Source organism: Ascochyta rabiei, chromosome 11, assembly GCF_004011695.2.
Source record: "Ascochyta rabiei chromosome 11, complete sequence".
In the NCBI taxonomy this organism is placed as follows: domain Eukaryota; kingdom Fungi; phylum Ascomycota; class Dothideomycetes; order Pleosporales; family Didymellaceae; genus Ascochyta; species Ascochyta rabiei.
In genome coordinates, this window is record NC_082415.1 from 1025666 (window position 1) to 1040118 (window position 14453).

A 14453-nucleotide genomic window follows, 5' to 3' on the forward strand; every position below is an offset into this window, starting at 1 on the left:
TAACCCACCTGTGGACTTGCGCGTTACTCTTTCTTTCCTAGCCGTGCTGTCGCCATGCGCCGCGGTCCATCGAATGGTGGGGCCAAAGCCGCTCATGGAGCCCAATCATCACCACCATCACCAGATCTGTGTGCCGCCTCCGACGTCGAGGCTGGTCTCAAGAACGAAGTCTCTTTTGATGAATACACCGACATTTCCTCGCTAGTACTCAACTTTGTTCCTTGTCCTTTCGTGTCCAGCTGCCCCAGCATTGGCAAGAGCAAGAGCAAGAGCAAGAGAAAGAAGATGGATGCATCTGTCGGCCCGCGACGCTTCTCTACGAGTGGCGAGGAAAGAGATGGATTGCTGTCGGACGCGAGGAAGTCGTCGCAGCAGTATGGTACGCTGCCAGATGCTTCAGAGTTGGAGAGACTTGTGAGCCCGAATGGGACCGTGGAATTGCACACAACAGCTGGCACAGAAGCGAAGATTCTATTCAAGAGCAGCGTACCGCTGATGCTCACGTACCTGCTGCAGTACAACTTCAGTTTGGTTACTATCTTTGTGGTTGGACATATTGGAACCGACGAGCTTGCAATCGCCAGTCTGGCAAGTATGACGGCGAACATTACAGGATTGGCAGTGTACGAAGGACTGGCGACGAGCTTGGATACGCTGTGTGCACAGGCGTATGGGAGTGGAAAGAAGACGTTGGTTGGTCTGCACTTGCAACGCATGTGCTTGTTCATGCTGCTGGTGACAATTCCAATTGGCGCACTCTGGCTGACCTCGGGCTGGATCCTCGCAGCTCTGGTTCCTGAGACAGAGCTGGCTCATCGCGCGGGGCAATACTTATCCCTTCTTCTCGCAGGCGCTCCAGGCTACGCCATTTTCGAAGCAGGAAAACGCTTCACCCAGGCCCAAGGCCTTTTCAATGCCTCCCTCTTCGTCCTTCTCATCGCAACACCCATCAACATCATCCTCAACTACATCTTCGTCTTCGTTCTGGAGTGGGATCTCGCCGGAGCGGCTGTGGCAACTGTCATTTCCAACAATACACTCCCGTTTCTCCTCTGGATCTACGTCTATTTCGTCAACCCAGCCTCCCTCGAATGCTGGGGCGGCTTCTCACGATCTGCTTTCACGCACTGGGGCCCCATGGTCAAGCTCGCAATCCCGGGCATCATCATGGTCGAAACAGAATGGCTGGCCTTTGACATTCTTACTTTCTCGTCCACCTACCTCAGCACTGCTCACCTCGCTGCCCAAAGCATCATCATGACCATGGCCGTCGCAATCTACCACGTCCCTTTCTCCGTCGGCGTTGCCGTCTCCACACGCCTGGGCAACCTCGTAGGCGCAGGAAGTCTGAAGGCAGCCCGAATCGCGACAAAGTGTTACATTCTCACCTTCCTCGCTATCGGACTGGTCGACTTTGTCGTTCTTACGGCCTGCAAAGACATCCTCCCGAAAGCTTTCACCACCGACCCGGTTGTGCAAGACATTGTGTCCACGGTTCTCCCGCTTCTCGCAGTCTTCCAGTTTTGCGACTCGACTACGGCGTTGGTCAACGCGCTCCTGCGCGGTCTCGGCAAGCAGGCTATTGGCGGCTGGTGCAATCTTTTCGTCTACTATGTCGTTGCCGTGCCGCTGGCGCTGGGGCTGTGCTTCAAGGCAGATTGGAAGCTGCTGGGCTTGTGGACGGGATGTGCGGTCGGGAGTAGCTGTATCAGTGTTACCGAGGGAGTGTATATGAAATTCTACAACTGGGAAAAGGCGATCGAGGAGGCGAAGGGGAGGGAGGAGTAATTTCGCCCCTCTTTCGTACGAGGATGGGAAGAAGTGTTTTTGGTTCTTTGGGAGGATGGTTAAGGCGGGATGTATAGACAGACGTATTGGTAACGGACTTGTAAAGAATATGGCAGAGGGTCAATTCAATGTCCATAGGACAGACGTTGTTCACGCAACTTCCAATTACTCCTCGAAGACTTTTTTGCTTTAATCCTCGACGTTCCTTGCATAGTTTCAAAGATCGTCTGCACCAGTGTCTGGCGTTCTTTGCTGCACCTATGGTCCATGAACACGACATGTAGATCCATCCTCCAGTCCAGACCCCGTACGATCTCAGTACATCGGCATGTGCAACGCCGTCCATCGACGCGGTCTTCCGAGCCGTGTGGTTCAGCGGAGTTACGTGCGTTGCAGGTGAGTCGGCTGCATGTGGGGACTATCTGGGGGAGGCGAATGTGGGGATGGAGAATAGGGAGGGGTAGACGGCGGGAAAGCGGTGGGGACTGTGGCTCGCGTTGTGTGGGGAGAGAGGTGGGGGGTAGAGTGATGGGGTCTGAGTGTTAGAGGGGGCGAGGGTGGAATGATGGAGGAGAAATGGAAAGGAGAAATGGCAAGGAGAAACGGAAAGGAGAAATAGAAAGAAAAGATGAAAGAGTAGCAGCCAAACATCGTGGCTTAGGTCTAGTGTCTTATTCCCATGAATTTCTATGACAAGTCTGGAGCTGTAGTTTTACGAAATGAATCCGTAGATCTGTATCGATATTGAGATGTAAATCTGAAAGCTGCATAAGATCCTCTAACGTTTTGTGAGCTCTAGCAACAATGTTCAGAGCAAGAGCACCACGACATTCCGTGGCATGTTGGGATGCGACGAGCAAGCGGCGTAGAGATCAGCTTTCCTTTTTTTTGCTTTGGTGTTCTAGACTGGCTGAGATCGGATATTCAGCTGGTCTGGAACCAATATTCCTGTCAAACGTGACAGCCACTGATCTGTATGGATGTAATAGATCATGTGGTAAGTGTGGGATGAGCTCGGCTCTTACAGCTGACATTGCTGGGATTGAGTCGACATTGTCGCTCCGCTTCGGGGTTTGATGTACATGGAAAGACGCTAAGCTCAAAGTTTATACTAAGAGGAGGCATAGGTGGTACCTGGAGAGACCAGGTACCGTACATGTGGGTGGGAAGGGCCGAGAAAACACGGCTGGAGTCATGACGATTCTGAGAGATGAGGCTTCGAGCTGTGTGAGAATGTGTAGCAAAGTGGAAATGTTGACTACTGAGTGGTGGAAGTCTCCGTAAGCTCTGACCCCCTGCCCAGAGATGCTGCATGTAGCCGTTCCTGCAGTGCCGCTTGACTGTGACGCTAGCGCAGACGTGGTCTAGTCGATGTAACCACTCCTCGACGTCAATCCATCACTGACGTTCCACAACCTCAGCGTCTGCAACTTCAAGCACGTCCCCTCTCCAGCACAAAACTCGGGAATGCGGAAACGAAGACCGACGAGGGTACCGAACGGTGAGGCTCTTGTTTTGTGCATGTTGCTCATCCGTAGGATTCGATCAGCGTAAATCGTTAATCATTATCTCGTACATTACGTGCATACACGGAAACAAACTAAAGTACATGAAAAACGAGAGACTGGTACCATGTTTAGGCAAATGCAGTGCAAACGAAGAAGTGCAAGCCATAAACCCCTCTCAACAAACCGAAATGCTGCTTTTCTCGTACAACAGCGGCCGAGATAATCCATTACTGGCGTAGCAAGTGACCAAATCCAAACCCTGAGGTGATCGATCATCAACCTTTCAGAGACGACAGCGAATCTTGCGCTCGTTACGGCTGACCTTTGCGCTATCCTCATCGCTTTCCAAGGAACAGTCATCTCCAACTGCTTTTCTATACGCCTTCTCGAGGAACTCAATGTGTTTTGCATCATCAGCATACTTGATCATCTCTGAGAAGGGTAGTCTTGGATTGCGACCATCCTTCTTGCCAGGGATGCGGATATGTGTTGTTCCGTGCTGCCAGTAGTTGTCGCGACGATCGAAGACTTTGGGGCAGCCCTCGACTCGGCACTCATGCTCTTTGACGCCTAAGTGAATCCTCTGATGCCGTTTGAGGTGCTCTGGTCTCTTGAATCTGCTCGTGCAGTCTCTCCAGTCGCAATACTTCCATTCGACTGTGGGACCATCAATCGGCTCGCGCTTACCAGTGAGCGGATTCACTTCGTAACCCTCAACGTCGATACGACCATCATGCGAACGCCTGAACACAAGCTGGGATTTGGATTTCGAACTTCTCCTTTTGGAGACACCGTTCAGACGCTGTCGTTCTTTTTTGACAGTCTTTCCGCCCTTGGGCGAGATATGGATTGACCGTGTGAACTTTTCTTCGGCTTCAGATCCCTCGACCTCCTGCTTGACTTGGACGCCATCAGAGTCTAAGTGACAGTAGACCTCTTGTGGCGAAGGAGGAAGCGTCATTGGAGCATTATCATGTGGTGATGCTTCGAAAGTCATGGGTGCATTGTCGAACCCTTCTGTTTCCATCAAGGAGCTAGAGTTACCATCGTCGACAAAGTCGTACTCATCGTCGCCGACTAGCGCATCGGCTGGAGCCATAGTCTGACCAACCATGGCATGAGTATTTTGAACCTGTGGTTGCCAGAACGACTGCTGCCCAGCCAGCCCGAAGTCGAGATCTGAGTGCTCGGTGGCGGTGGAAAAACTCCAGTTTGAGCCAGCAGACGATTGGGTAAGGTTGTCTGACTCAACGAACGAGTTCAACTGAGAGGGCAGATAGCCTGTGCCAGATGCCAGTGTGTCACTCATTCGAAGAGGCATCCCATGTTCGATGCTGTTGGTATGTGGTAAAGACCAGTCGTTGCAGAAGGAATCTGTGGTTGTCGCTTTCATTGGTATTCCTACAGTTCCCAGTGGGAGAGCATGGCGTAAACCAGACATCGACTGCGTTTGGAAATTGCTGAACGGGTTCACATGCTGCCAACTTGCCTCCGAGAAAGTACTCCGTTCCGTTGTGGGCGTTGGTACCGAGTAGTCGGAGGCGGATAACGATACAATCGAGCCTCTTCGTTCCTCAATACCGCTGTAAGGCGAGGGCGGCGTAAGAAACCCTGAGTATGGACCAAAGGCTGGCGACATTTGGGGCGTATCTCCTGATATTCCTCGACGATATGTTCTTGATCCAGATTTGAGCATGCTTTTTGATGTGCTATGATGGGTCAGCCAAACGTTTGCACTTTGAGCCTGGCAAACTTACTCTTGATGTGAAGCTACTACTAAGAAAAAGGATGATGAAATCTCGCGGTCTTGGTAGATGGATGCTTCGATAAGAAAGAGCGAAGTTGGCTGCGCTTATGAATCAGGGTCCACGATGGAAGACTGAGATCATACGGCGGCGGCGGAAATGCGGGATGCTCTCACTAACGTCTGTGACACAAGACTAAAAGTGCGGTCGTGGAGGCAGGGCCCTGGAATGGCGTGTAGTCTTGCCCCAACCGTACCGATGGAATTCTAGGTGAACAGCACCTGAATTGTTCTTGGATTGTGGTACGACTGCAAGGGGCCTGGGCGCAAAATTCAGGTACTCTTACCCACAAACTGGCCAAACTCAGATCGGATGGTGTATGAGCACAACAGTTTGACGACAGGACCGGCAGAAGTGGATTTTACACGCACACAGACAGCCAGCCTTGCAGACAGCTAGACGCATCCACAAGCACCACAACGGCGTCTGACTTGAGCCGACGTGTTGCGCACTGTAACCTGGCAGACTGGTAAACGCCTCCTCGTTGGGATGGAACCTCAGGACCCTACCATGGGGAATGCGCTATGCCAGTAGCCACTCGAGATCGTCTGTCGGCTGGACTTCCACTATTTCCAGTCCCCCTAAACTCACTGGCCCACCATACCATCAGTGGACCCGCTCAAGGCTTCGCCATCGACTTTCAACACTGCCTCATGGACTCTACATCAGTTGTTACGCGACTCGTTTGGCGGAAGCTGCAGACCTTTCCGCAGAGGAATGTCTCTAGTGGCTGTTCTCCAGCTGGATCTGGCTTAGCCAGGTAGTGGAGAAACGACTTGCGCATCACGTTGTACAACAAGTCCGGCCCCGATCAGGACGATCTCTCTGATCGTTCGTTCACTTGCTGTGACCTCCTATTACTGCAAGCTCTCTAGGTTATACCGAGATTCCGCTGTGATTGCACCACAATACCTGCTCATCGGTACAGCGACATGGGACTGCCTTTTACAATTGTTCCCCAGTTCAAAAACAGCTCAGCATCTTGTTCGCCACATTCACATGGCTTGATGAATCGGCTCTCTCATGAAGCTTGCTGCGCCAGGTTGAGTGAGACTGTTCGATCAGCTATTATTGTTTGTTTTCCGCACTGGAAGCGATGGGCATGCGTGTGCTAGGATCTTGTGTGACACAGCATCAGTGACGGCATCAAAGACGGCATCTGAGACGGCAGGACAGTTTAGCTTACCAGAAACATCACAAAACCTCCAGGCTGGACAAGCCACTTGCCGCAGTGGTGTCATAGGCTGCTTCAAAATTTGCAACATCTACTTCACATCGTAGGGAGTCTGGAAGCATGATCAGTAAATATTGGCACAGCATTTCCCATGGACTGCCAAACCCCGCGCCTATAACAAAGAGATAGTGGTTTATAATTTAGGCAATAGCAAGGCTGAATCTCTCTCAGGACGTTGTTTGAGACATGGTCTCTTTGCTCAAGACAAAACACTGAATCTCGTGTTTGATTGGCTTGCGGTGCTTCTCTCGGTTTAATGCTGCCGTCTACAAGGGCCGTCTCGGGTAGTTCACGGCCAGCTACAAGATCTCACGGGACCTTGCATTTCCTCCGGAGAATCCGGCCGAAGATGCTGGATACTCGCTGTGAAGCCAAGGCAGTTGCGTCGTGGAGGTTCATTGTGCGCACACTCAAGACTTCTAAAACAGTTCCAGGCTGCCATGGAAAGATAAGACTCAGCGATACGCTCGGTATCCGCTAATGGATCATCGGTATTGCCCTTTGTACAACAAAGGTTGTCATCTATTCATTGCGCTACCCCGAACGGTAAAGCGGGCTCCGCACTCAAAATGACATGCATGACAACGCATGGAAATCACTGGTCAACCTGACAATAGCGTCGTGTCGACATGCAAGCCAAGGTACAGAAAAGTCTCCGTATGCAAGCGTGTACTACCCAACATAAAGCCGAAATAGGTGGGCTTGCACCAAAGAGCTGATTTTGCAGACAGCACCTACCGGTTTGGAACAGGAGCAGGAAGATGGCCCAGATCTGTGAGGGTTCAGTCCTCGGTCTGCGGACTGAGATCCTGCGGGTTCGAGCGCATTAATGCATGTGCCTACGCTAGTGCCTAAAACTCCTTCAACAGTGATGCATATTGGGTGGCGGAGAGAATGTTCCACTAACTCACAGTCCCGTGAGGATTTAGTTCGAGTCTCATTCTCGAACTTCGTTGGTGGGAGTTTCTGTCCGAGTGCCCTTCTGAACAAGCCAAACGCGCAAGAGTAAGGTCGCAGAGAACTGCATATGTTTCCGGAACATCCGTAGACCATGATCGGCTCAGAGCAGTGCATCTGCCAGGGCTGCTTCTAGACTCTCGTCACGTTGAGTTCGCGCTTTTCGAAGGAAGGGCGCCGCTCAAGATACTCACGCGTTTACTCGAGAGAAAAAATTATCCCACTCGTGTCTCCTGGATATGGCACAGCATAGAATAGCTGCGTTATCGCATCCATCTTCCAAGACCTCGCTTGATACCTTCCATTCCAGACTTCCCATGCGAGGCGTCGAGAAGGTGAAGAGTTGCCCAGCATCTCGACATCAGAATATGGGCACCGCTTGAAAAGTCGGTTCGCAAAAATAATCTAAAAAAAATCTGTCTGCGAACGATCACTGATGCTGATTTTCTCAAGAGTGAGGAGCCCATGAGATGCTCGCATCAGGATGGCATGATGCTCTCTAGGTGTTGCAGTTGTACTCCGTAGAGAGCAAAGACTATCGGCCACTGAAGCTGCGACGCAACTCCATCAGTGCTCATGGCCACAAAGAGAATATGCGCGACATGGCCTGCATACATGACAGCAAGGGCAAATGGTGCACCGTGGATTCGCACCGGTGGCTCTATACGAGGGCCAAGACACCATGTACTCCCGTCACTCGGCCTGTTACCATTGCAAGTGCAGGGATCGGCGGCAACGTTGGCGGGAGGACTGAATCGCGGTATTGAAGCGGGTATTGATGGGCATACGACAGATCCGATGGTCAAGAAGTGGTTTGTGCGTCCCGTGGAGCTACCGCAGGTACCTGACACAACGACTACGGTATCAGTCTCGCTTCCAACAGTGAGTGGAGACATTGTGCTGTCGTTTCGCTGCGGGCCGTTGAGGAATTCAGGGTGTGCTCGGTCCCCCAACTCTACACACCGAGGTAGATCATCTTCGTCGTTCTCAAATCATAATTCAACGTCGCTTTCTCCCCTTGTACGGTTCCTTTAGATACTCTATCATTGTACTGACTGCAGTCGCCACTTTTTGAACACATTCCTCGGTTAACGCACCATGAGGCTGTCTAGCATTCTGATGACATTGACAGCAGGCATATGAGCACGTAAGCCCTCATGTCATGCACGAGACAGACCAATCGTGGCTCATATGTAGTCATACGGCTAAAGCTGGCTGCCGACGAACGTTCTTTTCAAGTTTTTCCCAATGCCGCTCAAGCCGTACGAATGCACAGAGTGTCTCTGCACAGCTCCTCATCTTGGATGAGACGAGCTAGCCGAGAAACGAAGAAGAAGATTTTCTTGATATCTGTATGCTGGTCCCAGTAAAACTCGACCTGACAGCCTCTGCGAAACAACCACGAGGAGCTCGAGCCAAAAGTCCTTGCTCAGCACTTGAACATGGCATGGCATTATAGTCAATCCCCATGTTCACCAAAAAGAATCCGGAATGGACTCCGCATGTGCATGAGGAAAAGACGTTTTGTGCGACCGTCAGAGTGAAAGGCCCGATAACTTCCAGGCAAGCGGCTCGCGAGGGGCGACTCAATGCAGGCTTCTACTTTGAGGGTTCCCGTACGAACGCCTGTTGCACCTTGTTCTTGACTTCAAGCCCTATGACGTGACGAAGTTCATGGTCATGCACAACATACTTGCATCATGTCTTTGGAACATCCAGAGATGCTGCCATAGGCGCCGCGGCTGACACCAGCCGATTCCATCATTGTGGTTCGAACGGGAATTTCCTGGTAGACCGTGACTGACTGGTGGTGGACTTGGAACAATTGTTCGACTTCAGCCACCCTCTCACATCTCCACTACTTTAGCAGCCACCTCCGAGATTTCTCCCATCCGATAGTCTTTCCGAAACTTCAAGTCGCGGCTGGCCAACCACGCAAGCTCTACGGGCCGACTCTCGATCCACCACTCCACTTGCGCCGCTGTTCACACATTCTAATAATGCAGTGCAACGACACCAACATTTCAAGTACACATGAATACGAGCTTTGAGGTGGAGGCCTCTTCTGGTCACTTTCAAGCTCGGTGAATTTTGCCGTATCATGCTAGGTAGAATGTTTCACGTCTTGATCAAACGTCCAAAGAGGAGACGTTTCCACATTCGTGCAATAACTTGATCGGCAAGGGCCTTGGATGCCAACACCCCATCATCTGGCAACGAGGCTGTTGAGTTAGGGATGTACTGCGCCATTAGCATGTTCAAAGATTGCTACCTTGCGCCTCAACATGGACTCACTGTCATTTGCCACATCTTGTGCAGCAACGGCCGAACGACTGTTCGCATCAAGACGATCGCAAAATCACTGGGTACCCCAGAGGGGCTTTTTCATTGATCATCCAACGGTCTCGATCGATTTCTGTGTTCCATCGGGACATTACGTGTCTGCGTCGCAACGGCGCCCACCATATTGGGACACGGAGGATTTCACCGCCTCCACAGCTTGCTACTTCTGCCGCATCTGACAGCACATACCAGAATGGTACGTCCCGCAATGATGTGCAGAGCTATTCAATCCTTCAGCATCGTGGTTGGTATGTTCTGCATAAGTTGCGCACTCTTGCGTACATCGGTTACGTACAGCTGGCCGTCCCGTCTGTAACATTGCAATATGTCGTGCATAACAAACCCCGCTTTTGAATGTCCTGTCGCTTGCATATGCTTGCATGCCACATGTTGGGCGATCATACCCAGAAAAACTTGTCGCGAACCCGTAAACCGATGGTATTGAGAGAGTGGCACAACCTCCATCATGATGAAGTATCAGGACTAACATCGGGACGTACGAATTATGCTGATCGCTCGTTGAAATGATAGAGTGCTTAGTTGTATACTGGATACGTGGCTGTGTTCCTAGCTGTCAATATGTTCACCTGGTTCGTTGCAGCTTGTGATAGCCTATACACACCGTCTGAGGATATGCATACAAACAATAAAGAGCTAAAGTGGATGCCGTGCTATCATTTGCATCAATTGTGCTGTCGAACAGTGTAATCTGGATATCGAGACGAACCACGTAGTGCGTATCTTCATCACATCTTCCTTGCAACCCAGAACACTGGGCGATAGGTGTTCTGTAACATGCTCCTGGGATTTGAAATATACCCAGTTCCAGGTGTATTCGACTCTTGCTTCTCGACCGTGAAACCCAGATGCTCTACTAATGCCAGAACTTCGTCGTTTGTCAGCTCAACAGAACCTGGATCGCCAATCCCCGCATCTTGAACATGGGTGTGCTTCTGCTTCTCACCGCTGTCGACTCCTTTGGTAGATCCTTGAGATGCTTGGTGCCACAGAAGAGGCCCAACGTTAATCCACAGACCACCTGTTTTGAGACAGTTGCGTACAGCCTCAATGTATCGGATAACGTTGGGCGCGGTGTCGATGAAGAACACCGTAGCAACAACGTCGAAGACATTGCTGTAGTCCAAGGAGTTGTATAAGACGCAGAAGTCGCCTGTCGACATGCTCATTCGTTCGTGGGCAGGAAGTTTTGATTCCTGTGCCGTTGCTAGTGCAGTGCCCGGATGTACATCAGGAACTGCGAAAGTTTGGAATTGGTCGGCACGAGAGAGATGATTCGAGCAGCTCAGGGCGAAAGGAGCAATAGTGAACTCTCCAGCTCGTTGAGTGTGGTTCAGTATTAGAGAGCTTGCCATCAATTCGTGATACGATATCTCATTTCCCTCGACGCTGAAGCCAGCTTGACATATATCGAACACAGAACGACCTAAGCCGGCGCCGGGGACTAAAACCTTGAGATCTGATCTGTCGATATCGGGCGCTTTCCCCAGCCTACACGCAAACTCTGCGTGCAATACTTCCAGGACTGGACCAAAACACTTTTCTCGTTCAACGCTGCCCTCGGCACTCCAATCCCGGTAGAATTGATTGATGCAGCTTCTTGCTTTGTCCATGTCATTCTGGGTAGTTTGGACTTTCAGGTTGTCCATGACGATTGAAAAGATTCGATACTCGTCATGAGCATGTCTCTCTGGAACGATTGATGCTACCCAATCACTGTCAATGGTAGGAGCAATGAAACCCTTAAAGCCAGCCATGAATATGGCCTCAGCTAGCTCAGAATTTCTATCGATAAGATCGTCCATCTTGTTTAGAGACTCTAGTACTGAGAAGGGGGGCTTCGATAGAAGTGTCCAGTGTTTCTGAGGCAGAGAGTAGAATGCTTGCCGGCGTACGTGGGTGCCATTGAAGTGTGCTAAGCGGCGGTATGACCTGACACAATTTAGCACTAGTAATAAATATTGAAACGAAAGAAAGGTACCGGAAGGAGTCAAGAACTGAGAGAAGATGCTGTTTTTCCTCCGGGTCTGACAAAGGATCGAAATCTCCCTCCCACTCTCTAGTCTCCATGTTGACCTCATCCATGCTGAGTGGGGTGATTGTTCCTTCTTCCTTTTCACCAGAGCAAAGTTCTTTTGACGCTGTCAATGTTGACTTGGCACCTTGTGTCAAATGTCGAGTTTGGTAGACAAAAGATGGTGTCGCGTGGGGTACGTCCGTGCGCTGAGAGGAAGCCTTGGTGGGGTGAACTCAAGCTCGCCAACATCATCAGTATAGCGCATTTACACGGCACAATGGCTACCTCTCTTACAAACGGCGACGCGTCACATGCGTCTGTTGAGGTTTCATTCCCTCTACCAAAAGCACCACGCACCGACATCAACCTCCAGCTTCGCGACAACGGTCCAAACATCACAGTCTTCCTCACCACATCTACGCCTGATTCGGCATCTTCAGTGCCTCTGGGCTCGTTGGTGTATGCTATGCCAAATGTATGAACATACTCTGACGCTCTGTATCTGGCGAAAGCTGACAAGAGTATGTAGAGGACTACGGCAAGCCAGCCTCTCAGCACACCTCTCTTTACCCACAGCGCAACGCTCGACTTCACTACACGACTCTCTAAAGTACTCGCTCGCAGGACCGGGAAGCCCATATATGTCAGCAGTTCAATGAGCTTCGCAAACACCGGCATGGGAGGCACAGTCGAGGAAGAGATGGAAGGCTTCAGGCGTGTTGTCGAAGTCGTCATGGGCTTTCTAAACAACGAGAAGGAGACAGTGAAGTAGGAGGAGAACATTAAGGTTGCAAACATGAGGGCGAGGTTCTGAGACAACTCCACGACGATCACGTACAGCGGTCGATTGGACGGCTGAAAAAGCCAGCCACCAAGATATGAACACCTCCCAACGACCCAAGAAAAGGCTCATGCGATTGATGACTATGATCGCAGAAGGCTAGTTGGGAGGACAGAGAAGCACACGGAAGAGAATTGCTACAGGATGACTTTCGTGCACCACGAGTAATTTCAAGACACATATCGTTAGAGGACCGGACCGCCTACCCCGTCAGCGCGCTCGGCCCAATAACTTTCACCCAAGGCTGGAGCTGTACCCCCGCATGAGCTCTTGAGTTGAATCAAGTTGCTCCTTGGCATACTGATCCGCTTCCTCAGACTTTCTGGGCTCTCATCACCCTCAAAATCAGAGGCGAACTTGGATTTGCTGGAGTCGAGCACTACTTTAGCGATCTGGTCGAGGGGACTCATCAGCAAACCTGGGTGCTGTGCCTTTGGTATGCCTTGGGTGTTTTGGAGTTGCTGGGGTCTGCCACTGACACCACTGGCAGACATGTTGATGGATAGGTTGAATAGCATTGGTGAAGTGTGTACCGGAATTTTACAAGTTGATGAAGAGACAAAAGAGAAAGGAAAGTACGCACCTTCGTACATCTTTCAACACTTTCCAATGCTGTCCGCTGTCATATTACACCGTTGATCACATCTTATTTCCTTGCTCGAAACCGAGGTGTTTGGCAATCGAGGCCAACATCAGATGCGGATGATCCGGTAATCACCCTGCTATGCTGTGTCCATAGCTTAATATCTATGCTCCGACAAGAATCATCAACGTTGCCAGTCCATTGCTGCAGATGTAGATACCACTGCAGTTGAACCTGCTCTAGCTGCTGAAAACTGTCAGAGAACCTACATGAACAATGCCAAATTTCGAAGAGCTCAGGCTCATGACGGAGGAATTAGATCAATGCTAGAGTGCGCGCAGTAAAGATGTTCACTCATGACACAGCACAGTAGCCCCCAATCTGCTACCTTATCCGAAGCTAGCAATCAAGACAGGCTGAAATAAGCGACCAAAGTTTCTCGATGAGCCTCAGATGTCTGACACTGATGTCACGCCGTTTCGTGGCCAGAGACCCTCACACTTGCACAGTTCGTAATTGTCGTGACCTGTATATGGGCATTCTTACAAGATGAAGGAAATAAATCTAGCAAAACGATATTCACGAAAAGCCCTCCAAAGTAAGACATGCATGGCGGTTGCAGGGCAAAAGAGCATGATGTGGTTGCTCACTAGCCTCGCGCATACTAAATTCTACAACGAGAAGCAAAGGTGCACTTATTTAGTCAACAGGATGTCAAATTTTGGCTTCTGAACGCTTTATTTCTGCATCTGTAGAATGAGGTGGGTTATCCTGTAAATCCGATAATTCTCCCGAAGACCGCTGTTACCGGCCACCGATCGCCTGTGCTGTATCGCACCAATCTACCGTCTTACTCAGACTCGATGACTCTTCCACCAAACACGCACCCTCATCCTTCGTCCATCTTAGGCAGCGACGCTCGAGCCCGGACCTTCTTCACACGAGCCAATAGCTCCAGCATGTCGAAGTCCCCAGGCGTGCATCAAGCCGCTTCAAGTCGCCCTTCCACTCTCTTCCATTCTCTTGTACGTGCGCCAGAGTCCTAGGGCTGAGCTCTTTTGGACCGATCCAACACCACTTTCAAGGCAGCCCAGCCCAGCTGCCTGAAGGATGATTTCACTGCTACGAGTCCGAGCTCAGTTTGTCCCACGCCTCCGGCAGGCTCCCAGAGTCAGGTTGTTGTCTGACAAGCAAGGCTTTTTCTTTGCCGTAACCGAGATAGTCTTGCATTGATGCGCTTCATATACGCCAAGTGTCCAGGGGGTAGATATGTGTTGATGATGGCGGACACGAAAGCAGCAGGTCGTGATCACGCTGTCGTCGTGTTCATAATGCGTAACTTCGTGATCGATTCAATCG

General features: G+C 50.8%; 6 protein-coding genes across 6 annotated transcripts, besides 1 other annotated feature; 3 read left to right on the plus strand and 3 right to left on the minus strand.

The window, feature by feature from the left end:
- Window positions 1-54: 54 nt before the first annotated feature.
- On the plus strand, window positions 55-1788 carry EKO05_0006913 (uncharacterized protein; the record flags this gene model as incomplete). The annotated part of the gene is made up of 1 exon (XM_038940728.2): window positions 55-1788. One exon carries the CDS (start codon window positions 55-57, stop codon window positions 1786-1788), a length of 1734 nt encoding a protein of 577 aa, XP_038797442.2.
- Window positions 254-283: a tandem repeat.
- An 804-nt stretch (window positions 1789-2592) lies between the features above and the next one.
- Window positions 2593-2865, plus strand: EKO05_0006914 (uncharacterized protein; the record flags this gene model as incomplete). Its single annotated transcript, XM_059636908.1, has 1 exon — window positions 2593-2865. The coding sequence occupies one exon, from the start codon at window positions 2593-2595 to the stop codon at window positions 2863-2865; it is 273 nt and encodes a 90-aa protein (XP_059492891.1).
- A 714-nt stretch (window positions 2866-3579) lies between these two features.
- EKO05_0006915 (uncharacterized protein) lies at window positions 3580-4935 on the minus strand (the record flags this gene model as incomplete). Its single annotated transcript, XM_038946255.2, has 1 exon — window positions 3580-4935. One exon carries the CDS (start codon window positions 4933-4935, stop codon window positions 3580-3582), a length of 1356 nt encoding a protein of 451 aa, XP_038797443.2.
- A 5446-nt stretch (window positions 4936-10381) lies between these two features.
- On the minus strand, window positions 10382-11738 carry EKO05_0006916 (Carnosine N-methyltransferase; the record flags this gene model as incomplete). Its single annotated transcript, XM_038940717.1, has 2 exons — window positions 10382-11585; window positions 11635-11738. 2 exons carry the CDS (start codon window positions 11736-11738, stop codon window positions 10382-10384), a joined length of 1308 nt encoding a protein of 435 aa, XP_038797444.1.
- A 209-nt stretch (window positions 11739-11947) lies between these two features.
- EKO05_0006917 (uncharacterized protein) lies at window positions 11948-12442 on the plus strand (the record flags this gene model as incomplete). Its single annotated transcript, XM_038940690.1, has 2 exons — window positions 11948-12145; window positions 12200-12442. 2 exons carry the CDS (start codon window positions 11948-11950, stop codon window positions 12440-12442), a joined length of 441 nt encoding a protein of 146 aa, XP_038797445.1.
- A 254-nt stretch (window positions 12443-12696) lies between these two features.
- EKO05_0006918 (uncharacterized protein) lies at window positions 12697-13005 on the minus strand (the record flags this gene model as incomplete). Its single annotated transcript, XM_059636909.1, has 2 exons — window positions 12697-12713; window positions 12768-13005. 2 exons carry the CDS (start codon window positions 13003-13005, stop codon window positions 12697-12699), a joined length of 255 nt encoding a protein of 84 aa, XP_059492892.1.
- Between the last annotated feature and the right edge of the window lie 1448 nt (window positions 13006-14453).